General features: G+C 38.1%; 1 protein-coding gene across 9 annotated transcripts in view; it reads right to left on the reverse strand.

Annotated features, from left to right (window-relative positions):
- TNRC6A (trinucleotide repeat containing adaptor 6A) overlaps nt 1-17,134 on the reverse strand; it is a 106,502-nt gene that overhangs the window by 56,334 nt on the left and 33,034 nt on the right. For 7 of the 9 annotated variants that reach the window (XR_005986861.1, XM_041749422.1, XM_041749421.1 and 4 more), the window contains exon 4: nt 17,058-17,079. The exons of the other annotated variants lie outside the window; for them this stretch is intronic. Coding sequence is in view for 6 of the 7 variants with exons in the window: in XM_041749422.1 (XP_041605356.1) it covers nt 17,058-17,079 (22 nt within the window). In the remaining variant the exon portion in view is untranslated. The remainder of the gene's footprint in view (nt 1-17,057; nt 17,080-17,134) is intronic. 9 annotated transcript variants of the gene reach the window in all.

Here is a 17,134-nt window from a genome sequence, read left to right on the forward strand (position 1 = left end):
AAGCACTAGGCCCAGATGACTTTATAGGGAATGTGCATATTAAAATCCTCAAGAAACATGGAATATAAATCTACACAAACTGTTCCAGAACAAAGACGTGCAGGTTCAAAAGACTGACTAGATTCAAATCTTGGCTCTGCAACTTACTAGACATATAACCTGGGCCAGGTAGCTAAGCACCCTGGCACCTCAGTTCCCTCATCTGTAAAACAGGGATAAGTATTAAAACCTCTACCACATAGGGTTGTTGTGAGGTTTTGCAAGATGTAAAGAACTGAGAATAGTAGCTGGCACCTACCTAGTACTCAATAAATGTTAGTGACCACTATTGCCACGTAGGTTAAAAAAAAAAAAAGAGAGTGGGGGATCCCTGGTTGGCTCAGTGGTTTAGTGCCTGCCTTCGGCCCAACGTGCGATCCTGGAGTCCCGGGATCGAGTCCCGCATCGGGCTCCCGGCATGGAGCCTGCTTCTCCCTCTGCCTGTGTCTCTGCCTCTCTTTCTATGTCTATCATGAATAAATAAATAAAATCTTAAAAAAAAAAAAAAAAAAAAAAAAAGAGAGAGAGAGGAATCAAAGAACTCTCAGGTTTTTGGCCTGAAGCGTGAATAGACAGTGGTACCATTTACCAAGACATGAAACAGAAGATAAAACCTAAGTTTCAAAACAAAACAAAACAAAACAAAACAAAAACCTAAGTTTCAGGGATCCCTGGGTGGCTCAGTGGTTTAGCGCTTGCTTTTGGCCCAGGGCGTGATCCTGGAGTCCCGGGATCGAGTCCCACTCGGGCTCCCTGCATGGAGCCTGCTTCTCCCTCTGCCACACGTGTCTCTGCCCCCCTCTCTCTCTCTGTGTCTCTCATGAATTAGTAAATAAAATCTGAAAAAAAAAAAAAAACCCAAAAAGACCTAAGTTTCAGAATTACATGAAAGAATAAGTTTAGCTTTTGACTATTTGTTGTAATACTATAGGACAGCAATTCTCAAACGTTTGGTCTCAAGACTCCTTTGAATTTTTAAGTTACTGAGAATATCAAAGGTCTTCTGTTTAGTGGGTTATAACTATATTTACCAGATTAAAATTTTAAACAGGAAAATTCTTAAAAATAGTAATTTTTAAAATAAACCCTTACATGAATCAATATATATTTTCATTGAATGAATAGATTTTCTGAAATTGTTTCCCAAAACAAAAAGTAAAAAGCATGCACTGTTTTACATTTTTCCAAATTTCTTTAATATGTGGCTTAAGAGAAGCAAGTAGATTCTCCTACCTACTTCTGCATCCAATTTGTTGTGACATCCACATTATGGAGCCTCTAGAAAATACTACATACTCATAAGAATAAAGTGAGTAAGACAAAGTCTTCCTATCATTATGAAAAGTTTGACCTTGTGGATCTCATGACAGTTTCAGGCAGCCCCTCCGGAGTCCTCAGATAAACTCTGAAAACCATGCTCATAGGATATTCATGTGTAGAATATAACTCAATATATGGTTCTAAAGTTTAGTGAAAGTATGGACTGAAAACATAAATTTAGGATTCAGCATACAGGTGGGGGAGAAAAAAGTCATGAGAGTAGCAGAATGAGAAGAAATGGCAAGACCTACAGGATAGGTTTCCATAGCAGAGAGAGAAGTAAAAGGCAAGAAGAATAAGTCAGGACTGCCAGAGAGGTAGGAGAGAATGGGTGGCTTATTTTAGAAAATGGCCTCACTGTTTACTCAAGCAAGGATTTCTCCCTCTCCAACAGATTATCTCCCTGATAGAATTCAACTGCATCCTTATTATCTTTTAAGTCCCTGCAGTGATTTAGTTCCTCCATCAATTTACTCTGGCAAAAACTTCCTGATTGGTCTTCTTGGCTTACATCTTGACCCCTCCCAATTTTTACCCTCTCCCGCAAATCTATTATCTCTGCCCAAGTTATCTGTGTTGTTAAAATGATTTCAGAAATCTTCTAAAGTACTAAGGATGACCCCATCTACCACTTTCCAGATTCATATCCCATTACGTCCACACGTTTCCTTCTTTCCCACACCATGTATCTGCAACACTCCAAAAGGTACCATTCTTTTGCGTGATGTTCCTTGTGCCTAAAATGCCTTGATGCCTTTCTTGAAAATCTTTCCGTCCACCTTTCCTAGGAAACAACCAATCACCCCCCACTCTCATCCTCAGTTCTGCTAAACTTAAAAGCATTTCTGACAAGCAATTTCCCCTCCTCTATTCCCATAAAACTCTTCTTAATGCATCCCTTACCCTACACATGCTTACTTTAAGTGTTGGCTTTTCCTCTCTCCTCCCCTTTATCACTGGCATTCCCAGCACCAAGCACAGCAAATGGCCAAGAACTGGTAGCTCAATGAACAACTGAAGAACTATCAGCATATGGGATGGCTGAACCAAAGTACAACACAGAATGATACTGAAGGTGGAAACACTGCTCAACACTGACATTTAAAAGGTAGAATAAATAAGAACATGTAAAGGAGAGAGAGAATGATCAAGAGAAGTAGAAAGAGTAATAAGGAAGATGACAGTAGCTGGTTAGTATGTTGATGAATAACTCCACAGTTACAAATCTGCTCTAAAAAATAAAAATAGAAACAGAAATAAAAATAAAAACAAAAATTCTAGAGCCAAGATCCAGAGAACAAGTCCAGTCAGTATGACTGTTATTCTGGAAAGATACCCTAATCAACCACAACATCATATCATCCATAACACCAGAAAATTGTTTCGAAGGAATTTCATTCAGCCAGTACAAAATACATATATGCACTACATTTTTTTTTTAATGTTCACATTTTGCCATACTGTGACCCAACTAACTGGTCTTTTGCACAGTTTAAAGCAGATGGGCAAAATTGAATAGGTCTATAAATAAACAACTTTAAAAAATTATTTTAGAATGGAAAAATTACTTGTGCAAAGAATTTAAACCAACATTTGCCTAAATCGTGCTCCAAATCAAGACTTCCCACTTTGCAAAACAGTAAAAGAATCAATATTACAATTAAATTATTAACTTTTGCTTTCATGTGTTGATATTTCTTATGTATAAATATTCTATCATTCTGTAAACCTGAAACTGTTCTAAAAACAGCCTATTAAATGGGGAGGGGGAGCCCCACAACTGTCATATTAAGGTAAAAAGCAAGACTAGATAAGAGACAATTTAATATGCAAAAATCCTAAATATACCGAGTTCCCAATTAAAATTTTTTAAAATTTACTTATGGTCATTATTAAAATTATATTAACATTTACTTCTATCTTTAAAATAACATTTTAAGATGCCATTTAAATAAATTTATTTCAGAAAACAGTAAATAAGTGACTTCCTATTGGACATCTACAAATTTAATAGAAACAACAATTGAAATATAAAGCAGCCATCAACATTCTGAATTACCACATCTTAATACCTCAAGCCCTCCCTTTATTCTTATCCTTCCAAAGTCTGTAATTTAGCTTTGTGTAAGAGTTTTCAAATTGGCTACATTGTAAATCTTCTAGAAAACATTGGCTTAAGTAACAGGCATAGTATACAAAAATGCCATTTTAAGACATGATTTCATTTTCACAGAATGAAGCATTTAATTGACCTCCAAAAATAAAAACCATACACAGATTTCCTTTTGAATCCCTAAAAGAATTGAAATAGCTGAAATTACCGGATTAAAATAATACTTAATATGCATCTATAGAATACACAGAGTTTTTAAAGACTGTTTTAGGCAAACTTTAAATTTTCCTAAAGTAACTATTTCTAATCTCAAAATGTATCATTATATAGGAAAAACAAAACCATCATGCTAAGTTCTTTGAAGACAAATGGTGAGCATCCATGAAAGCTCAATTGGAAAATGTTATTCTCACATAAGGGCCAAAGTACTGGATTTTCCTAAGTATTTTTTATTTTTATGAAGAAAAAATTTCCTACCTTCTCAAACAAATATGAATAGGTATAATCAACAAGATAAAAAATGTACTAAAGTAATTCAGTAACAAGCCAGAGTTTCCAGCAAATAAAAGGCAGTGTTTCTAGCTGTCAATAATTAGGTTAAATTCCAAATACTTGATGCTTAAGAAAATCCTTACCATTGCTCAAATAGTATTTTAAAAAATAAATATCATCTATAAACATTCTTTAAAATCTTCATTACAGAGAATGATTTTATGCTCTTTAAAAATTTTTTTTTAAATTTTATGCTCAAAAGCCACAAAATAACTTCTGGAGGAAAAGTTAACATGCTACGAACTAGTATATTTACATTGTAACTGCCTATCAGGCAACACCACATATTTGTCTTTCTTTCCTACTGTTAATGTTTCCAATAAGTAATTACAATCTCATTAAGCCTAAACTCTCAAATCAATCATTCTAGCTGCCCTAACACAATAAGGTAGTTTTCAATATTCTTCACTTTAAAGACTGCCTCATGATCAGAATTAGAGCAAACAAGTACAGATGAAATCAATTCTTCCAGGTTTCCTGGTTAGTAGCAGCAGCAATGTCCCACTGGGACATAGAGTTTCAAAAAGCACAAACCTGCTGAAAACATCAAGCAGATTAGAAAATTCTCTATACCAAGAAATTTCGAAGAAGGGGGCTTCCAACTTCTGTTGCTTTCCAAATCCACAGCTTTCCCCAGAAAATGGAGCAAAGGTACAGTATCACTTTCCCATTACGGAGGTACTGCTTACCAATTTCCCTGTATTTGAGGCCCAATAACTCAAATTCCATCTCCTTATATTTTAAGAGGAACAGGAGGGGAAAGAAGAAGCCAGTTGGTTAAGCAATGCAAAGAGTATTCTGTTTAATTAAAATTGAGCCTATAAATCAAACTTATTTAAAACTTGGCCAAATATTATACTACTATAGGGCAGCCCTGGTGGTGCAGCGGTTTAGCGCCGCCTGCAGCCAAGGGCGTGATTCTGGAGACCCTGGATGGAGTCCCACGTCTGGCTCTCTGCGTGGAGCCTGCTTCTCCCTCTGCCTGTGTCTCTGCCTCTCTCTCTCTCTCTCTGCATCTCTATGAATAAATAAATAAAATCTTAAAAAAAAATATTATACTACTATAAAAATCCTCTTCTTATTCATTAACAAGCATCCTGGATGATTTATAATATGCTCCCCCTGCATAATATACATTCCCTGCCATATACTAACTTCGGTTTGTTCTAGAATGCTGAAGGGCACTGAAGGGCACAGAGGGAGCAAGTCTGGCTTTTAAGTTGATACATATAGATCAATGCTAGAATTTTCATTGTTAACAAACTGCTGCAGTTTTAAGTGCCACAAATCAACCTGGAAAATACCTAAATGTTTGTCAATCCATTACCTTCTGCTAATCTTAGCAAGTAGGTTGAACTAAATGGCGATTTGAGACCTTGAAAAATAAGACCTAAAGACTAATATGAAATATAACAAGCTGTATTTATACTTTACACAAATTTTATTATTTCTGCTAAAAAGTTCCTAAAGTAGGGAAAAATAAGCAGCAAGATACCATAAACAATCAATTCAAAATTAAATACTGAAATTAAAGATTACACTGAATTCATTTAGTCATAATTCACTTCACAAATCTTCAAGAAATGGTAATTGTATCTTTTCCTGGCTCTTAGGGAAGCACCTGCCTCCAATCCCTCAAGGAACTTGATCTTCCTACTCAAACATCTCCCACCTCAAATTACTAACAAAAAGAAACATAGCTGATTTGCCTCAATACAATCCTCTACTCTTCAGCAAAATGCCTAAAATCTGTTCTAAAGTATAGACCTTCTCTAACAGCTGGAGGATATCCACATGACATTTATAGCACGGAATTTCCAAGATCTATAGTGAATCTATCCATCAAATCTAGTCCAAATATGTGAGATTTAGAACAGTGGGATGATGAAAGATACGGTTTTCAGGCAGAGGCACGTGCTTTAAAAGAAAAAAAGTCAGACTGCCCTGAAGTCTCTTTCATAACTTAGAATTCTAGAAGTGATCCTTGAATTTTTGTTTTGTTTTGTTTTGTTTTGTTTTGAATTTGTTTAATTAGAACTGCTATGGGATACTTGTTTAAAAAACAGATTCTTGGGATCCCTGGGTGGTGCAGCAGTTTGGCGCCTGCCTTTGGCCCAGGGCGCGATCCTGGAGACCTGGGATTGCATCCCACGTCGGGCTCCCCATGCATGGAGCCTGTTTCTCCCTCTGCCTATGTCTCTGCCTCTCTCTCTCTGTGTGACTATCATAAATAAATAAAAATTTTAAAAAAATAAAAATAAAAAACAGATTTTTTAGCCTCACAGATTTACTAAATCAGAATGTGTATTTTTTAAAACAAGATCACAAGTGGTTCTCATGTCTGAGTAAATTTGGAAAACTGTTCCGGCTGATACTGTAGCTGCATCTAGAGAGCTTCTGATTTCCATTTGTGACTCAAAAAAAAAAAAAAAAGGGTAACACCTAACAATTCAACTAGAAGTCAGTAATAGGCACAATTAACCAAAGTCCCAAACACATTGAAATTTAAAAAATTAAGAAGGATCACAAAAGTTATGCAATAAAGGAAATGTCCTAAATCACTGAAAAGAACATACTATTTAGGAAATACAGGTGGTTAGTTGATTTTATTAGAAAAAAATAAAGTTCAGAGGTGCCTGGGTGGCTCAGTCAATTTAGTGTGCCAGACTCTTGATATCAGCTCAGGTCATAACCTCAGAGTTCTGAGATCAAGCCCCATGTAGGGCTCCAAGCTTCGTGTTTGAGCTTGCTTAGGATTTTCTCTCTCCCTCTGGCCCCCCCCACTGCTATGCTCTCTCTCCCTCTCTTAAAAAAAAAAAAAAAAAAAAAATTTAGATAAACAGTTAATAGTACTACAAAATGCTGGCATTTTTAAAAGCTTTTAGAAAACATAGGCAAAAATTTTTCTAAATCTGGATAAACGGCCACATAAAAGGCAAGTAATCAAAAAATCAAAAATTGTTAAGTTTGACCAAATAAAATTATGTCATATAATTTTTTTTTGCAAAGGTGTGTGTTAAAAATTAAAAGGCAAGCTAGAAAAATATTTGTCCTGTGGAACAAGTTTTTTTTTTTTTTTTTTGGAACAAGTTTTAAAGGGATCCGTTCTCTTTCCTCTCCCACTCTCTACTCCAATTTTCCCTAATAGAAGGAAAAAAGGTACTGTTTTGGGTAAGGCCCATAAAGCTAACACTGGGAAACATTCAATAGGGTCCCTAGAGTTTAAGGCCAGAGTTCTAGCTAAAAGTAGAAGTTATTTAATTTTGCTTTCCTTCTTCTGAATATCAATTTGCATCCTCTGCATATATACCCCCTTCCAGGGTCTACTACTTGGCAAAATTTAGATATTTCTGCCTGGTATCTCAAATCTTCAGAACAACTTCAAACATATCATATAGTCCAAGATATTGGAAATATTTGCATCAAATATATGAGACAGAATGCTAATAAGCATATTATACAAAAAACTCATGTAAACTGGTAACAAAAAAAGCTCTTAAGGCCCAGGAGGTAAATGGGTTAAGAACAAGAATGGGCAACTCGTAAGATGAAAGAAAGCACAAGTAGTTAAATGATGATATTCCATTTTACCAATAAACAAATACAAAGTAAAGCAATAAAATGCCAATTTGGGCCTGCCAAACTAAAAGGTGATATCTTATTCTCGTGCTGCAAGACCTATTCTTTGAACTATGGCAGAGACGCTGTACTATGATTCACCCATGCTGGGTTGGGCTTGATTTTAATGAGAGGAAAAACCAAATCATCGTCTGGGTGAGGAGGAACTCTGAAGTGACTGAGGACACTGCTAGTACACTGAGTCAAGAGGCTGAAAGGTTTCTAGGATACTGCACAACCATAGAGGTGGGAATTCAAATTCACCAAGTATTAGCTGGATGCCAGGCACTAATATCTAATACAGCTCTAGCCTCATTATTCTATAAATTTGAAATATTACTTCCATTTTACAGATGAGACAGTTAAGGCTTAGAAGAAGGCTGCCCATAGGACACCTGGGTGGCTCAGTGGTTGAGGGTCTGCCTTTGGCTCAGGATGTAAACCCAGAATCCCGGGATAGAGTCCTGCACTGGTTTCCCTGCAGGGAGCCTGCTTCTCCATCTGCCATCTCTCTCTCTCTCTCATGAATAAATAAAACCTTAAAAAAAAGGGGGGGGGGGCTGCCCATGATCAAGCATATAGTAAATGGCAGAGCGGAAATTTAAAACCAAACTGGACCAATGTTCCTCTTCATATAAATTAAGTTTCCTCTTACTTATAAGAGCAAAATCAAACTCTCCAAAAATAGGGAAGTCACTAATTATGGCTTAGTCACACTGAAAACTGCAAATCAAAAATTTCTATAATAAGATATCTATACTCAGCATTTACTACCCTCTAGTCCTATGATTTATGTTCTTTATTGTTTCATTCCACAACATCAAGTAGTCTGGATTATCTCCTTTCCATAGAGCCAAGCTGAGGCGTAGAGGTTAAGGAACTTGCCCAAGGTCACAGAAATAAGAACAGTAAGGCAATATTCAAACCCAATGCTATCTGACTCGAAGCCTGGACTTTTAACACTATGCTGTGTTTATGCTAGAACTCCATGATTATCATCTTCAGTAGAAGATTCAATACTTTTTTGCTTCAGGCTAAATGCTCTTTGCAGCTGGTTTTATCAAGTGTATTTCCACTAAGCCTCTCAGTGCACGTTTGGAAGCACAGTTACTACTCTTAGAACCAACTAAAGGGCAGCCCAGGTGACTCAGCGGTTTAGCGCCACCTTTAGCTCAGGGCGTGATCCTGGAGACCTGGGATGGAGTCCCATGTCAGGCTCCTTGCATGGAGCCTGGTTCTCCCTCGGTCTGTCTCTCTGCTTCTCTCTGTGTGCCTCTCATGAATAAAAAAAAAAAAAAAAAAAAAAAAAAAGAACCAACTAAAGAACAAGTACAAACTATGATAAATACCATGTTATTTAAAAAAAAAAAATACCATGTTATTTTCTAGCCTGGAACTTTCTCTTACCTGGTTATAGCTGATCAAGCTGTTCTTGCTCATCTCTCCTGACTTCTCCAAAATTTAAACCTGAGGACTCTTCTGATTTGTCTTCTTTGAAACTAAATGCCTAATTGTTCCCAAGGCAGAATCTCAGGGCTTAGGACACAACCTTACGATATTCCCACAAACCTCCAACAACCATGGGATCACTGGGCCTTCAATCTACTTTCCAAAAACAGTTTGCTTTGCTGACTGCACTGATCTCTGTTTTTCTATTTCCCATCTTTGCCTTGCCTCACCTCATCACAGACATCTAAAGTTACAAAATCTTTCATTGTTATCTAAAAATTTTGATATTTATAAGCAAACATACCTACATTTACTAGAAACAGTCCTTACAAGCAAAATGGGGTCCTTAGCGCCCTTTGCTACCTCATTGAGTATATAAACGTATATACATATACAAATCTATACAAATCGTTTTCCTTTCTCAATAGGAGAAAAGGAAAAATGGTGACCTAAATTAAACCTTTACTATTTCCATGGAAGCAAAGGCCATATCCCCCTCCTGTTAGCGCAGCACTATAAAAAGATTTACAAACTCAGAGACATCTTCCATAGGAAGAAAGAACTTTGCTATTAGTAAATTTTCACCAGCAAGAAACTCTGCTTCTCCTTCAAAGAGGTGAGCACACGTGTCTTCACAATTTCTCATAAACTGAACATACTATGAGGGCACATTTGGGATCAGAACCTGGTCTGCCCAAATTACTTAATGCCTGCCTATAACATGAAAGTCTTGTTTCTACTATATATTATGGAGAAAAACACTGCATGGAAGCCCCAATTCTAACAGAACTTTCTGATCTGTGTGACAGAAACAGTGTGCTGAGAGGAGTGCCTCAGAGGCTGATGACCAGACTCCCTGGGACTGCCAGCCTCAGCTGGGAGTAGCCCCTCCTGTTTACCCTAACAGCCCCCCATATACCATTCTCCATGTGAGCTGCTAGATGAACAAGGTCAGGCAAAGCCACTTAAAGTCACACCTGTTTGGGCTTCAATTTCTCCTGTGAAAACCTGTGTAGCACAGAAGTTCTTTGCCAAGCCACCAAAGTTCTGAATTTCATTATCACAGGATTGTGACTGAGAAACTTAAGATCTTATGAAGTAATAAACTGAGTAGATGTATTTACCTCTACTCAACTAAAGCAAAGATGAGAATGGAAGCACAATGGCAAGGAGGAGTTGGTTGTGTTCATGCACAATAGTACATGAAACAGGGTCAGCACACAAACATTTCACAAATGTTAAATGAAAAAGACAATGACACTTTATGGATCCTAACTTTAGGAGAATGGATCACCACACAATTATTTTTCATATATCTTTGTTTCCCATGTAAACAAAGATGACCTCATGAGATTGTGCAACAAGCGAATATTGGCAGTGGCAATTAATAGAAAGAGTGCTTACTTATTATGAGAAGGGAACAAATTAAACACTTCTTCCTTCAACTCACACGGAGTCATCTCAATCATATTTCCATTGTTAAACTGTGTCCCATGCCTTTATCAGCTTTCTCGGTCAATAAGCATACTGAAAAGAAAGGATCTGACTGCTGCCCATGCTTATCAGAAGGTACTTCATCCCTCCTTCTGAAGAATGAGATGGAGGTGACGGGGGGTTCTTGCCAAAGTCTCTTTACATCTCCCTGAAAGAGGCGGAGCAAGGCATTTCAAACTTAATTAGAAATCAGGTTTTGTTCCAAAAGGGGATTAGTTTCACTGTGTAGAGGTCTAACACATGAAGGAAGCTTTCAGAAAATCAGCTTCTTGCTTGGTCCTCAAAACTCCTATTTTTTTTTTTTTCATCAACAAAGATGATGTAAACCATTTCAGAGATTCCTGAAAAGCCAGCCACTTTACACACTGCAGTTGTCAGATGCTCCCCACGAAATTAGTGATACAATTCTCTGTTGGTGATACAATTTTCTAGTTCTTTCTTTGTGCTTGGAGAAATACCATAAGACCTGTTAAAAAATCTTTCTGGACTATTTCTAAAACATGCATTGTTAGTTCATTCAATGAATATTATTAAAGCACTAGTGTAGCCTTCCTACTTTGTTTTCTATGTAAATATAGGGCTGTTTTCAAAGAGAAAGCAGCAATAGAGCCCACTAGAGTTAGTCATCAAATCCTGGCTCAGGCACTCACCAGCTGCAGAACCAAAAAGCAAGTGACTTTTCTTAGCCTCAATTTCACTTCTAAATATGATGATACTATCTACTTTCATAGGGCTGCTGAAGGGATTAAATGCAGACTTACATTGTTCTAGTACACACTGATGAAGCCCCACTTCCATATTAGTTTTTAAATCTCCTATTTCATGAAGCCTCAGAGTTCCCAACCTCCTGCACTAGCCCCTCCCCTGAGTCCCACACATTTCCCAAAATTCAATAGCTAAAAGATTACTCTTACCACATGAAGCTTTTAGGACCTTGCTCCAGTATGTATTCTGAATCACTAGTGACCATTCATTATTTGTGATTAAATATTTAGAATATTCCCTTTGATTAAAGTAAATATAAAACTGTGCCTGAAACATAGTAGGTGTTCAAAGTTAGTTATCATGATGTCTCCAATAGGATTTGACATGCAGCTGACTTAATAACTGCTGAATATTTTGATTACTTCCCAGGAGCAATGGAGTAAAGCAACAGAATTGTGTTTGACATAAAAAAAAAAAACATAGGGCACCTGCATGGGGCAGTCAGTTGTACGTCCAACTCTTGATTTCAGCTCAGGTCATGATCTCAGGGTCATGGGCTTGAGCCCCATGTCTGGCTTCATGCTCAGCACAGAGTCGGCTTGGGATTCTCTCTCTCCTTCTCCCTCTACCCCTCTCACTCATTCTCTCACTCTCTCAAGTAAATACATCTTCAAAAAAAAAATTTGCAAGACTAGACCAGAGTAAAAATAAAAAAAAATAAAAAAAAAAGAAAGAGACAGAGAGAGAGAAGAACTGAACAAGAATAATGGCTTCCAAATGTGGCAAGGAACAAAAATGTGTTTTAAATGTTGATGTAGGGCAGCCCTGGTGGCGCAGTAGTTTGGCGCCGCCTGCAGCCTGGGGTGTGATCCTGGAGACCGGGGATCAAGTCCCACATCGGGCTCCCTGCATAGAGCCTGCTTCTCCCTCTCCCTGTGTCTCTGCCTCTCTGTGTGTCTATGAATAAATAAATAAATAAAATCTTTTTAAAAATAAAATAAAATAAATGTTGATGTAATTTTCTTTAAGAGTTTTTAATTAGGGCAGCCTGGGTGGCTCAGCAGTTTAGCGCCGCCTTCGGTCCAGGGCATGACCCTGGAGACCCGGGATTGAGTCCCATGTCGGGCTTGCTGCATGGAGCCTGCTTCTCCCTCTGCCTGTGTCTCTGCTTCTTTCTCTCTCTCTGTTTCTCATTAATAAATAAATAAAACCCTTAAAAGAAAAGTTTTTAATTAGTCCAGAAAGAGAACAGTAGCAATGAACTATGCTTCCTTTTGGGATCACCAGAAAACAAACAAAATCTTTATCCACTACTCTCCATTCCTGCTTCCATCAACCTCCCCTCATCTCCTTTCAGAGCTTCAGGGTTTGTTATTCTCTGGAATATACCTTACTTATAAAATCACCTGAAGAAAGTATTGGCATGAGACGGAAGCAGGGGGAGAGATGGGGAGATGTTAGCTGTCAAAAATTAACAGTACTTATACTTTTGCAAGGAATGTATAACCAGCATGCTTCCGACACAAACCAGTGTCAGAGCTGAAAAGCAGTTTTTGAAAAACTACTTTTCTTAATCAAGTTCCCGACAGCATTCTAAAGAGGGGATATTAACTCTTTCCCTGCCTTTACATTATGTAGGCCACGGGGCATCTTATAATGTATCCATGTATTCCTACACCTCACCATAAATTTTTCAGCATTTCACTCCCCTGCTGTTTCAAGGCGATATTCATACATATTTTTAAAAGACATTTTCAAACATTCAACATTCAAATATTCATGCTCCTTAGCTTTTCAAAGCTCAAGTCACATGGTAGGAATAAAACTTTCAAGAATTTCATTATGTCTTGCATTATGTTGGTCCACATTTTTATTAGGTAAGTTATCCATTGCACCAAAAAATAAACATCCACTTGTCTTCATATAAGAAAGCTGGTCAAGAATTTAATTTATGATACTTTACAAAAACCCTAATTTTATACAAACTATCTTACCACGGAGTGGAAGCAATATTCATGTTATTTAACCAGAAATGACAGTAGCCTTAAAAAGAATAGTTCATTAAGGCAGAATTCTAGAGAGGGTGCTGCAGTCTAACTACCACACTCAGTCTGAACACTAAGATCTGGACTCCGGACAATCAAGAAGACTCTAATAAAATTAAAAATTCAGTTCCTCAGTCACAGCAGCCACATTTCTTTCAAGTACTTGACAGCCACAAGTTACTAGACCTGGGTCTGATATAGATTCCACTACAGGACAAAAAATGACATGGACAGTAAAAATTGCAAGAGAAACTGCAATTTTTGATGATATGGATTCTCCTGATTTATATACATTGGCAATTGGAAGCATAAAGGATAATGAAAACACTGTGTGGAGACCAGAAGAGACTAAAGAGACGAGACATGACAACTAAATGCATTTGTGTATCTGGCACTGGATTTTAGAACAGAAATAAGTTAATGGAAGAAATAGGGAAATCTCAATAGTCTGGAGTTCCATTAATACCAATATCAGTTTCTTAGTTTTGACAAAGGTGCCACAGAAATGCAAGCTATCAATCATGGGAAAATCAAGTGAGGTATAAGTGGGAAAGCTCTCTACTACCTTTTCAACTTCTCTATGATTCATAAATTCTTCCAAAACCAAACGTTTAAACAGTAACAACTGTGTGTGCCAGACCCATCCCACAAGCCTCCAGTTTGTAATCTATAGTCACCATGAGTCCCAAATCACAGACACCACATAGATATTATACACAGGACAAAAAAGAAAACATTTTCATAAATCAAAATAACTGACCAACCACAGAGCTGCTATTAGAGGACAGGTAGAATAAGTAAAATAGCTAGCAAAACAGCATAATGCATCTTGAAGCAAGTTTCATACACTTAGCCTAACATTCTCAGAACTGTGGAAAGTCTAAAATTAAGTTTCAAATATGTTCACATTTCATGTATGGATGTAAAAAAAAGGATTTATATTTGGAAAGAGTATAAACAGTAGGTATTCAAAGATCATGTTGGAGAAGCAAATACCCATGGGCCAAAAATCTAAGATGGACCATAATCAAGTGCCCCAAATTTAAGATACATCATAACATCCTAAGAAATCGGGATGGGATGATCAATGGCCACTGGAGCGATCCATTAGAAGATGAGCTCTGTGAGGGCTAGAGACACTGAAAGGCCTCCTTCTCTGTGGAGTTGAATCAAAAAGAAACAGAAACAGGAATGAACACGAAAGAGACGAGAATGCTCTGAAAAGTATAAAGGAATGAGGGGCAACAGGCTGGTTAGATCACAGGAGGTCAGATTAAAGAGGGCCTTAAAAGCCAAGCAGAGGAATTTGAAGCAGAGCAAAGGGACAACATAAATCCCTGTAGAGGGGCGTGGTGTGTGGAAAGTGGAACTTGAATATGATGAATTTGGTCGTGTTCCTGTTAAATTAATTTGCCAACGTTTCCCCCTACATCATTCCACACCCCTTTAACTTTCTTACATGTCCAGATTCAAGGCACAATGTCACCTTCAAATCAACCTTCTGTCACCAGCTACAATCCTGCAAATTCTAGACCTCACGTATCTTTTATCCATCTCCTGGCACCCTGCTGCCAAGACCTCAGTTCAAATGATCTTTATCCTCTCTACGCCTCTTCCTTCCCTGGTACTGCCTCTATTGGTGACACTAGATATTGCTGACAAAGAAAAGCTCCTAAAAGCAAGCTTATGACTATGACCTTTGTGGGCTCTCCACTCTCTCTAGGACTCAAATTGATAGTTCACTTATTTTTATTCCAGTATCATTAACAGACAGTGTCATACTAGTCTCAGGTGTTTAACATGGTGAAACACCATGTTAATTGGTGTTTTCACCAATTTAAATTGGTGAATTCACCAATGCCATACATCACCCAGGCTGGCTCCCCTCTAACCGCATGAGGCCCTACAATTTCCCCCTACCTCAGACCTATATCCTGTCACTTCCCCTCATCACCCCACTTATTTTCTGAATATTCCCTCTTCTTATTGACCTTTCTCTGCCCAGAGTGCCTTTCTTCTCTTAGCCCCATCTTTCAGCCAACACTTTCCATGCACAGTGACTGACAGCTTTTAAGAAAGGACCAAAAAAAAAAAAAAAACCATGTCACTCTTCTGCTTAAACTCTTCAATGGCTCGTAATTGTCTATAAAACAGAGTCCAAGTTCCTTGGTACACAGAGCATATATAAGGACTTCTTTGACCCAACCCCTACCTATCTCTTCAGAAAAGTCCTTCTACCCTACCTACATACTGCTGGATATTTAATGCTCTAAGAATATCCACTGCAAATATCACCACATTATTTCTTATCTATCTTCAATCATGTTGATTGATTCCTCTGCCATTTCATCCTTTTTTGGATTGGCTGTTTCATCTTTTAAGATTCATAATCTCAAGGACTTTCCTTAGCCCCCTGTGTCAAATAAGCTACTCAACACTCTGTGCTCCAGTACAACGGCATTGTTACCTGAAGCAAATGAAAATAATTATACTACAATGTGTTTAGGTGGGTCCTTCTATTGCCACTTCCTCCAATAAAATATAAGCTAAGGGGCAGCCCAGGTGGCTCAGAGGTTTAGCACTGCCTTCAGCCCAGGGCCTGATCCTGGAGACTCGGGATCGAGTCCCACGTCAGGCTCCCTGCATGGAGCCTGCTTCTCCCTCTGCCTGTGTCTCTGCCTCTCTCTCTCTCTCTCTCTCTCTGTCTCTCTCATGAATAAATAAAATCTTAAAAAAAAAAAAAAAAAAGCTAAGGCTGGTCTTATTCACTCTTACACACTTGCACCTAATGTTACCTTAACGAATGCTGACCTCAAATAAAAATAGGCAGTACTGGCTACATATCTCAATCAAACGCAGACTTTATTTTTTTTTTTTTTAATTTTTATTTATGATAGTCACACAGAGAGAGACAGAGAGAGGCAGAGACACAGGCGGAGGGAGAAGCAGGCTCCATGCAGGGAGCCCGACGTGGGATTCGATCCCGGGTCTCCAGAATCGCGCCCTGGGCCAAAGGCAGGCGCCAAACCGCTGCGCCACCCAGGGATCCCAAACGCAGACTTTATACTTCTGATACAGCTACACGTAAAAAATTCAGAATCTTCAAGCCTAACAAATTCAGCATCTGAGAGCCCTACACCTTTCATTATCAAGCAGTCAGCTCCTGGGAGGGTGAAGAATTCCTGATTCAGGATCTGAGAAGAATGATGTTCCTGTTTCCTCAGCAGCCTGAAGGCTCCTATTTGATGTGTACCGGGAGCTGTGCAGCCTGGTAAAATGACCATCAAGTTAGCAATCTACTATTCTCAGTAATTATAGAGTGGGTATCAGGGTGGGGGACAACTGTATACAGAGACCAAGAAATAACGCAAAGGACGGCGTAATCCCAGACAAGACTTTTACGTGAAAGACTTAAGGGAAGGTACATGTGCTCAAAGGCTCAAATCGAGAGTGTATGTCAGGAAGTGGTGTCCAACCTAGCATACAGTTATGGTAGGTCTCAAGGTGGTATTATTTTAAAAGTGGTAATATACACCATGGTAAACCATTAACCCCCAGAGATGACTCCAAGGTGATGTCACTGAAGAAGTCTGTCCCCACCCCTCTGTTCTTTCATGCTCTTCGCTCTCCCAATCCTGGAGGTGAATAAAAATGCATATCAACAACCTTACTTTAATGAAAAAAAAAAAAAAAAAAGATAAAAATAGCTTTAAACAACGTACCTTTGATTTTTTGTTCAGTGGCCTAAAATAAAAACAAACAAACAAAAAACAATGTAAATATGAAACTGAAAGAAATG

Source organism: Vulpes lagopus, chromosome 3, assembly GCF_018345385.1.
Source record: "Vulpes lagopus strain Blue_001 chromosome 3, ASM1834538v1, whole genome shotgun sequence".
Lineage (NCBI taxonomy): Eukaryota > Metazoa > Chordata > Mammalia > Carnivora > Canidae > Vulpes > Vulpes lagopus.